The following is a 10448-nucleotide window of genomic DNA, read 5'->3' on the forward strand; positions in this document are numbered from 1 at the left end:
GTATGCTTAGCCACCGCCCACCGACTAAAACGCTGAGCACTTCAAACCTAGTAACTTACCAACATACGAAAAGATTCAGCATCAATTTCATCCCAACTCGATAAAACGTTAGCATTTAGGAAGTACGGAGTATAAATTGTGCTAGATTTTATCGAGGTCGGCTGAGATGCCGTAAATGTCCAATCCTCTGCTTAAACCGGGAGATTTTGCAGAGGCTGTCTGACGAATTATTTTCATTTTTCTCCACTCGACCCTGCCCTTCACGCTACACTCAAGCACCGCTACAGAGCTTTGGTTGTCACGAAAACCAAAATAGGGCCGGCGAAGGGCGGGGGTTTACTCTGATTCTGGAATTCTCCGGGTGAATTTTGAGAATTCGCGTATGTCGTCGTCTCATACTAATGAGAAGTGAGTTGAATTTTAATTTAACTCCTTTTGGGCTTTCATCTATTTCTGAATCAAGAGTTGCTATGGTCTTATCGCCATATTTTTCTGTCAGTTGGGAGAAAGATTGAAATTGGATTCAATTTGTTCTTTTCTTATTTTGTTGCTGGGTTATTTAATTTATTTTTTAATACCTTTTTCATTTTTGGTACGGCAAACTTTCTTCTCTTACTTCTTGTTCTATTTATTAATTTTCTGTGTTTAATTGTTTATAACAATTATTGGTTTTGTATACTTGGCTATTTTAGTAAGAAACTGATATGAAATACTTTGTTGGACTCAGCTCGGAGTTTGGTTATTGAGCTTAGTAAGGACTAGAAATGTATTCAATTTGTGATATTTTTGTTATTTATTTGTGGAAATGTGGGCAATATTTTGTAATTTTACTCTTTATTGCAGTATTGTGCCGCCAACCTTGATGCTCATTTTGAGCTACTGTTAGTTTCCATGAAGAGTTAAATGTTACAGTTATACTTTTCAACTTAAACATTTGTTACCTCTTGATTTTAGTAATAGTTGAAAAAGTGGACTGCAGTGGGTTACACTAGTGAAATGCTAGGTAGCTTGGTGCTTTTTTGGGGGGTACTTTGGAGGGAAAGGGGGATTTGAACTTCTCACCTTGGCCAACTAAGCCAATGGACCAATGCTTGGGAGGTTTTAGTAGTTTTGTAGTTTCCCTTGTGGCTGAGATTTACCTTCTGTTCCTGACAGATTCAGGGAAAAAGAGTGCTTAATGCTGTTCTGATTTTGGTCATGTTATTTATCTTTTGACAGAAATGGAATGATGGACGCTTGTGATCAAGTATCTAATGGTGTATCTTCGGTGGTGGATTGTCCCGAAAAGAAAAGGTCAAAGAAGAAAGGGGATATATCAAAAAATGTAGCAGAGGTTCTTGCTAAGTGGAAAGAACACAATGCCAAAGTGGACTCTATGGCAGATGGGCAAACAACTTCAAGAAAAATAGCTGCAAAAGGATCAAAGAAGGGATGTATGAAGGGTAAAGGTGGTCCAGAGAATCACCGTGTTAACTATAGAGGTGTGAGGCAAAGGACATGGGGTAAATGGGTTGCTGAAATCCGGGAGCCAAATCGAGGAAGTCGAATTTGGTTGGGGACCTTTACCAATGCACTTGAAGCTGCTCTTGCTTATGATGAAGCTGCAATAGCAATGTATGGCACAAGGGCCCGGCTCAACTTGCCTAATTACAGCTTGTCTAGGCAGTCTTTGAAAAAATCTTCTTCATCATTGACTGAGTTGGACTCTCGCTCTGCTTCAAGCCCCAGTGAGGTTTGTAATGCTGTCAATACTCAACATGCCATAATCCCCTTGGCTGCATGGACTGTATTTATCTAGTCTCTTTTCAAATTAAGTGCTAAATATGCTGTATGCTCTTGAGATTTGTTATGTGTTCTATTATGCTGAAAACACATATATGAATTGCTCTTTGACAAACTATATAGATTTCTAATTTACTCCCCACATGGAATCCCATAGCAAATCCAGCAAATACTTGCACATGTAAAAATGATTTACAAAATTGCATTGCACTATTGTAGTATTCCTAGGCAAATTAATGTGAAAACAAAAACCACAAGCTGAGTAGCTTCAATGTAAAGAAAGCAGAGATTTTCGGAACCACACCATGAATACACGGTTATGGTTGTTGTGGACATAATAGTGTGCTTTCTTCAGACTTGTTTTGAACAAATAAGTAATAACTAATTTCCATATCCTAAATGGTATCTGCACTAGGCTTGAATGCTTATTCTATATTATAAAGCATTAAAACCACCTTAAAATGTAGACTAAAGCAGATAGTACAGGATTCTATCTTGCATCACCAACAAATTTAAATCTAGCACCCTAACTCATGGAACAAAACTAGGATAGAATGAACTTCGAATGGAACTGTAAATGAACTTTTAAAACTCAAATTTGAAGGGTGAACATCCTTGGTTGATAAAGTTAGCATCAAATACCACCTATCCCATTACCTCTTCTAGTCTAGCCCTTGCCCATTTCTATCCCTTGTGCTCTAATTTGTTGGTGATACTATACAATTTTTTATCACATTTGTTCTTTCTATGACTAGCTAACTGGATCTTGTTATAGATGTGGATTGTGGAGTCACTTTAACTATAAGAAGCACATGCATGACTTCAATGATTGGCTAACTTGATTTTAGTTATTGATGTGGTGTAGGGGGAGTCACTTGGTTTTGTTGAACAATAGAAACCCTAGACCTATTTCTAGTAGGAATGGGATTGACTCAATATTTGTATAAATATAGGATCTCTTTACGGTCCAATACACAGAAATACAATAAACCTTTATTGTTTTTTATATGCTATTAGAACTTATGTATCCTACTATCCTTGCTATCTTTTCCTCTTCGTTTTCTCTCTCTCTCTCTCTCTCTCTCTCTCTCTCTCAAGCAAGAAGTTATTTTTCTAGTGAAAAAAAGCGTGTTTGTCCTCTTAGTTCCAACCTTTCGTTGCCTTTGCAAACGAACACCACTGCACTGTTTGGGACCTCATCGACACCCACCGCCAGGAAACCCATCACTGGAGACGCATTGCCCAATCGGCAGATCTCCGTTATGTTTTTCTTATCTCTCCTTCTTCGGTGATATTCTAGTCAAACCACATACACCAAAGTATTCCTTTTCCTTTGGCAATCACAATGATATATCTTTCTCCTATTGCCAGAAGCTTACGAGTCATGTTATGACATCATTGACATGTAAACAGGGTAAAATCCCTTTATACGAATGATATTCAACATCTCTATTCCCTAATCTCCAATATGCTTAATTTTCGGTGTCTGACTGATATGAATATACTAGAGTTCTTTGGATGAGTGGACACATTGCAGCAGTACTATAATAACCTATTGGTTTCGAGATATACGATTCTAGTTCTACCTCGTTAGTGACGACCCTAGTCAAATATGAGGAGTATCTTTCTTTTAAGGCTTCAAGAGCTTCCATTTCTATAGCAAATAGTAGTACTTCTGCTTCATCTCTAGCTTGTGTCTCTCAGACTAGTCCCTCAGGTACTTGGATTCTTGACTCGGGTGCCTCATACCATATTTTTGGCAATTCATGTCTCATAGTCCAAGTCGTTGCCCATGGTTGCTTTAGCAAATGGTTATCAAACACTAGTTGCTGGTGTTGGGTGTTGGTTAGGCTTTACTTGTTTCTTCTATACCTTTACAGTTAATTTAATATGTTTCTAATAGTCCTTTCAACCTTGTCTCCATGAACAAAATTACTCGTTCGCTTAATTGTTCCATAACCTTTTATGTTGACTCAGTTGTTGTGTAGGATCGCAGTCTCGTAGGAGTTGTAGGTCCCTTCCAAAGAGAGTTAATGATTGGGTTGCCTCCCGTTGTGATTTAGTTCATATTAATATTTGGGGTCCGTTTTGAGTCACTTCTACTTAGGGGAGTCAAGTTTGGTATGTAAACTTTGTCACTCTTTATATGGCCTAAAGCAATCCTGTGAGCCTAATTTGGACAGTTTAGCTCCGTGGTTTGTGAGTTTGGTATGATTTGAAGTGAAGTTGATCACTTAGTGTTCTATCAGCATCCTGATGATAATTGATGGTGGATGCATCTATTTTGTAATGTATGTGAATGGCATTGTTATTACAGATAGATATCAAGAAGGCATCCCATGAGCTTGGTTTGGACAATTTAGCTCTGTGGTTTGTGAGTTTGGTATGATTTTAATTTTTTAGTGAGGTTGATCACTTTATGTTCTATCGGCATTCTGATGATGGCAGATGCATCTATCTTGTAGTGTATGTGGATGACATTGTTATTGTAGGAAGAGATCAAGAAGGCATATATGTCTTTCAATCAATTCTAGACTAAAGATTTGGGCAAGCTAAAGTACTTTCTCGGATTGAAGTGGCCCAATCTAGCAATGGTAGTCATTTCTCAAAGAAAATATGTCCTGGATAGAAGAAACTCACATGCTAGATTGTAGACTTGTGCATAATTTGATGGATCCAACTCTAAACCTCTACCAAGACATGGGGAGCCATTGCTTGCAAGAGCAATACAAGAGATTATTGGGCAGTTGAGCTTCCTTACAATCACTTGACCATATGTCTCTTTCGTAGTTCATGTATTAAGTTAGTTTCTTGAGAACCCATGTGATAATTGTTGGGATGCTGCTGTTCAAGTTATAAGGTACATCAAGAAGGCACCAAGGCAAGGTTTACTATATGAAGACGAACACACGCTCATATTCTTTCGTACTCTGATGCAAATTGGGCAAGTTGTCCATTTGACAGATGCTCTACTTCAGGTTATTGTGTGCATATTGGTGGTAACCTTGTATCTTGGAAGATGTTAAAATTGAGGGATTGAAGAACTTGGTGGCTGGCAAATAGTCACTACCTACCAGTTAGGCTGGAGCAAAATTTGTGAGAAACCAAACCTACTCCTACTAGGAATAGGATTAAAATTTCCTATTATTCAATAGAAGAAGAGTAAGAACTAAGAAGCAAGATGTTGTTGTCGAGTCTAGTGCTGAAGCTGAAGCTATGTGTCGTGATATAGCCCCTGCTATATGTGAACTTATGTGGTAGAAACACTTGCTCCCAAAGTTATAGTGTTGTGATATTGCTCAAAGTTACTGTGTTGTGATGTTGCTCAAATGACATTGATATGTGACAATTAGACAACAATATACATTGCCTCATAGATATTAGTACTCTGCAACTATGCATTATAAGTATTATAATTTAAAAACATCAGATGATGCATAAGCAATATTAAAATAATATTTTTTAAAAGAATACTTTATGCTCTAGCTTGAGGGGTAGTGTTGAACACTAGAAAGTATAGACCCACTCCTAATAGGAATGGGATTGGCTCAATATTCTTATAAATATAGGACCTCTGTACAGTTCAATACAAAGAAATAAAGTAAACCTTTATTGTTTTTACTGATTTAAAGTATAATCCTGAATCTAGATCACTCCATCAATAGTTTCAATACACATCAATATATTCATTAATTTTTTAATTTTAATATTGCTTATGCATCATCTGATGTTTTTAAATTATAATAATTATAATGCATAGTTGCAGAGTACTAATATCTCTGATTAGTTCTTCAAACAAATGGTTGATTTTATGGTTTATTTTCCTTCTTGAAATAAGCTGAAGCTTTAATCTCTTAACATTTCTCTAATTGTGTAATGCGAATATAATGTTGTATTGCAATTACCGTCTTGTAAACTTTTGTAGGCGACAACAGTAGTGCAGTGCAGTGATAAAGGATCATCTAGCAACTTGGGTTATTGTGATGAGAGTCAAGATGTTACTGCAACTGGGTGAGTTGTAAGAATGATTTTTGGCTTTTTAAAATTTATATGGAAACAATGTCCCTTAGGTTGGATCTAAATGGTTGAAAATTACTCAACTGTTTTTAAATTTATTTTTCAATCTTTTCGCCGAAAGGTTGGGGGGAGGAGTTATTGGAATTGTAGGCCACATAACTGGATCAAGATTCCAGAAAATTAACCATAATTTGCATCTGTCAAGATAATAAGAAACAGATCTTGGCAGTTTAAAGACTTAAATGAGATCTGCAGGTGATTTATTTGCTTATTCGCTCGTTCTTTCTTTGTTTCTCTTCATCTTTGCATGTGAACTATTTGTTCTATTAAAAAACTAATTTGCAGTTCATAGTTTCTTGTTTTTGTGTGCACAAAGTCTGTCTGAGTTGGCACTAATTATCAATTGTATAGCATTTTTATCCAAATGTGCGCATACAAATTTAGATCCAAGTGCAAAAAATTCAATTTTGTATGGGTTACGCTCCTTTTAAAGGCATAAACTTACAGAATTTTAATACAAGGCAAACTCTTAAAGCATCCTATTTGAATAATGAAGATTAGGGAATGGAACAAATTGCGTCAGCACAGCCATTTTTAAGCATTTGGTTATAATGATTGTATGGGCTTGGAAATACAGTGCAAGTTCTGACACTATTTACTTAGAACAGTTTCATTAATCTTTTTTAGCTCACAATTTAGTTTCATGTCATGGCTGGCTGTCAAATGGCCTGTGGTGTGTTTTCATTGTTGTTAGGTCAAGTATTTCATAGTATCTTATATGCTTGAGATGGACAAACATATGAACTTTTGGCTAATCTGTTTTGGCTCATAGGTGACTTCCATATTGTGGATCATGGCTGACTTTTCTGTTGTTGGATTTTTCCAGGGAGGATGCAAATAATGAAGGGCATGTCTCTGAAGATTTAAGAATGACTGCTGAAGATCAAGTAGAGTACAATGATAAGCTTGATATCGTGATTAGTGAGGACAAGCTAACAAATGAAGTCCCTTCAAATGAATCGAGAGGACTTTTGATGGAAGATAAAGGTAGTATGGAGATTCCTCATTGTCATTATAGAGGTGTTAAGCAGAGAAGATATTTGATTAATGTGTTTCTGAAACTTTGAACCTTAATACAGGCATCAATCAGCAGTTAGATATATTTAGTGGTACATACAAAGCTGCTATTGCCCAAGACGAAGCTGCAAAAAGATTGCATGGTCCTTGTGTACAGCTCCTTCCTAACTGCAAGTTAGGAATGAAATCTTGGACACGTTCTTCTTTGGGGTCATCGGGATCTGACTTGACAACATCAAACCATGCTGAAGTTAGTACAGCTGGTAATACAAAGGTGAAGTTGTATTAATAACATTTTTTCATTAATTCAAATTTTGAGGCAAAATGAATATAGTTCATGAAAAGGAGGAAAAATTTACCCTCTTGTGGCAAAATGAATATAGGCCAAAATAATAATGAAAAAAGAAGTTAAGGTTCTGACATTTTATGGACTTGAGCTGACAGCTTGTTTATTCTGTCCTAGATTATTAGTATATGCATATTAGTCTTTTCCAACCTTTTTGTTTTCCCTGTTGAATGCTGATGGAAGCACCACTGGCAAAACTCTCCTTTCCCGAGCATTCAATCCTAGCTTGCCTTTTAATGAGTTAAGCACTTAATCCTACTGTGTGTGTAATTGTATATGCATACACTACTAACATAAATGAAGTACTTAAAAATAAATCATGTTAATAATGAATTAATGTGGATGTGGATTTGCTACTACTGCAGCTTCATTTAAGAAAATCATCTCTAACAAAGACAAAATACCTGTAGCCCTCTTCATAGAGAGTACTAGTAGGAGCCGAAACATCTGAATGTTTAACACTTCAACATAAGGACCTTCAAACATGATCATTGACTTGGGAGACAAAAGGGGCATGCTCACTGACAAAAGTTATAACTTTTTGACTAGCTAAACCAAAAAGGCTTAGGATTAACTTCTTCAATTTGACCAAAGGATGACCTAGGCAAAAATGAATCTGATCGATGGGGGGCAGAGACAGTATTTGAAAAATGCAGATGAAGATACTGATAGAAATATAGGACGCCTTCAGACTGATGACCTTTGCCAATTGTTCTCTTCATCTTGAAATCCTCAGTGAGACAGTGACACCAGAATTAGGAATAGAATTATGATGGAATTCAATTGTTTAGTTAGTTTACTTGCAGCCATAAGATTACATGGTAATTTGAGAGTGTAAAGGCCATAGCCATAAGCATGATATGAGTGGGATTAAGAGCTGTAAGAGAACTAAACAATTAGGGATTACCCAATATATGAACAAAAGCCCGAGGCAATGACCCTACCCCAGGAATAGTATGGGACACAAAATTTGGGTCAAATTTTGTTCTGTTATAGTTTTACATTGTCTAATTTTTATTCAAAATAATTTAGTTTTCTAGATTGTTCTGTGTTACATACACAAATGCAAAACTCCATTTCCAACTTGTACTGCTTTAGTTTTAAAAAAGAGACGAATTTATCAGAGAAATGCCTCACCATTGTTCATCTCATTCCTGAAGCAGACTAGCTGGAATGATGCAGTAAGTTTGCCGCCTACTTCTACTTGCAAAATGTAGTTCAGTGAAGTTGGTTTTCATAGTTAAGGTGCATCCTTTCGTATGCCATTGTATTTACTAGACTGAGACTGATACAGTGGATATTTTAAAGTTTTAATCTAGGAAACTAATATAACTTTCATGTAGAGCTAGGCTTTCCTTTGACCAGCTATGTGGACCCTGAAAATGTACTTTACATTAATGATCCCTATATTGCTGCAGGTGACAGTATGTCTGCAGTGTGGTGATGAAGGATTCAGCAATTCCTTAATTCATTGTGTTCAGTGTCAGCATGTTGCCATACATCGGTAAGTTTATCTCTGCATATTCTTATCATGAAAACATGGAAGTGAACCACTTGAAAAGTAGTAATATATACCTTTGAAAATTTTATAAATACTGGACGGGTATGTCTTCTAGTTAGCTTCATTTTTTTTTCTTTTGGCCACAACAATGATATATATAACTGACAACCAATATATAAGAATAGTATGATTTAGTTACTCTTTATTTTTTTTTTTTGGCTGCAATGATGATGATATATATATATATAGGGATGCACTCAGGTGCAAATAAGTGCCCAGGAGGGAATATGCGAACGAAAAATCAGCGTGCGACACGTGTTCAGATCTAATAGATTAAAAAAATGCGGTGGCATTTTCGTAAATAATTGAACATCGAAGTGCAAGTAAAATCACTTACAAGTGCACGTGCATGTAATTTTGCCTTGTCAACATTCACTTCCCGCAACCATTCATTCACCTAGGTGCTCTTACTTATAACTATAGGTGCAACTATTTATAACTATTGGTGCAATTACTTATAACTATTTGTGCACCTACTTTCACCTATAAGTGCATGTAATTTTGTCTTGTTAACATTCACTTCTCGCACCCATTCATTCATCTGGGTGCACCTACTTATAACTATAGGTGCAACTACTTATAACTATTGGTGCAACTACTTATAACTATAGGCGCACCTACTTTCACCTATAAATGCATGTAATTTTGTCTTGTTAACATTCACTTCCCGCAACCATTCATTCACCTGGGTGCACCTACTTATAACTATAGGTGCAACTACTTATACTTATAGGTGTAACTACTTATAGCTATAGATGCAACTACTTATAACTATAGGTGCACTTCGTATTGGTGCTTAGTGTAAATTTTACTTGCACTTATAATACATTTTACTTGCACTTCGATGTTCAATTATTTATGAAAATGTCACCGCGTTTTTTTAATCCATTAGATCTGGACACGTGCCGCGCGCTGATTGGTTCGCATATTCCTTCCTGGGCACTTCATTCGCACCTGAGTGCAATATATATATATATATATATATATATATATATAGGATCAGGTGCGATAATAGGTTGTAGGTGAAAGATGGGGTTTAATCTCAGCCCTTGATCTAGCCAAAATCAACAGCCCAGATTGAAGAAAACTTAAAAAAAAACGTTGTGGCATTATGTTAATTTTGCATAAGTTCAAAACTTAAGGTGCGTAAGTTCATAGCTTTAGGTGTGTAAATTTATAGCTTAAGGTGCGTAAGTTTATAGCTGTAGGTGCCTAAGTTTAAAGCTTAAAGTGCTAAGTCTAAAACTTAAGGTGCGTAGTTTTATAGCTTAAGGTGCGTAGTTTTACAGCTTAAGGTGTGTATGTTTAAAGCTTAAGGTGCGTCACTTTCTAGTTTAAGGTGCTTAAGTTTTAAGGTTAAGATGCGTAGTTTTATAGGTTAAGGTGCGTATGTTTAAAGTTAAGGTGCGCCATTTTTTCTAGTTTAAGGTGCTTTAGTTTAAACTTAAGGTGCGTAGTTTTTTAGCTTAAGGTGCGTAGTTTCATAACTTAAGGTGTGTAGTTTTATATCTTAAGGTGTATCAGTTCGAGACAGTTGATTACTTGCATGCATGTTGGCAGGAAGCGCGTTTTTTTTTTTTTTTAAAGAAATTTTCCTTCAGTTCGAGCCAATTGATCTAGATTAGATCAACAACTCAGATCTCACCCCATTTTTCACCTGGGAGC

General features: G+C 36.2%; 1 protein-coding gene across 4 annotated transcripts in view; it reads left to right on the forward strand.

The window, feature by feature from the left end:
* LOC109151279 overlaps nucleotides 1–10448 on the forward strand; it is a 16391-nt gene continuing 5943 nt past the window's right edge. The window contains exons 1-7 of one of the 4 annotated variants that reach the window (XM_019299206.1): nucleotides 1–408; nucleotides 1219–1732; nucleotides 5708–5793; nucleotides 6686–6846; nucleotides 6939–7150; nucleotides 8380–8403; nucleotides 8641–8726. In XM_019299206.1, coding sequence (XP_019154751.1) covers nucleotides 383–408; nucleotides 1219–1732; nucleotides 5708–5793; nucleotides 6686–6846; nucleotides 6939–7150; nucleotides 8380–8403; nucleotides 8641–8726 — 1109 coding nt within the window. In that variant the 5' untranslated portion in view covers nucleotides 1–382. The remainder of the gene's footprint in view (nucleotides 409–1218; nucleotides 1733–5707; nucleotides 5794–6685; nucleotides 6847–6938; nucleotides 7151–8379; nucleotides 8404–8640; nucleotides 8727–10448) is intronic. The other 3 variants (XM_019299207.1, XM_019299210.1, XM_019299208.1) reach the window with 3 other exon arrangements.

This window comes from Ipomoea nil, unplaced genomic scaffold, assembly GCF_001879475.1.
Source record: "Ipomoea nil cultivar Tokyo-kokei standard unplaced genomic scaffold, Asagao_1.1 scaffold2283, whole genome shotgun sequence".
Classification (NCBI taxonomy): Eukaryota; Viridiplantae; Streptophyta; class Magnoliopsida; order Solanales; family Convolvulaceae; genus Ipomoea; species Ipomoea nil.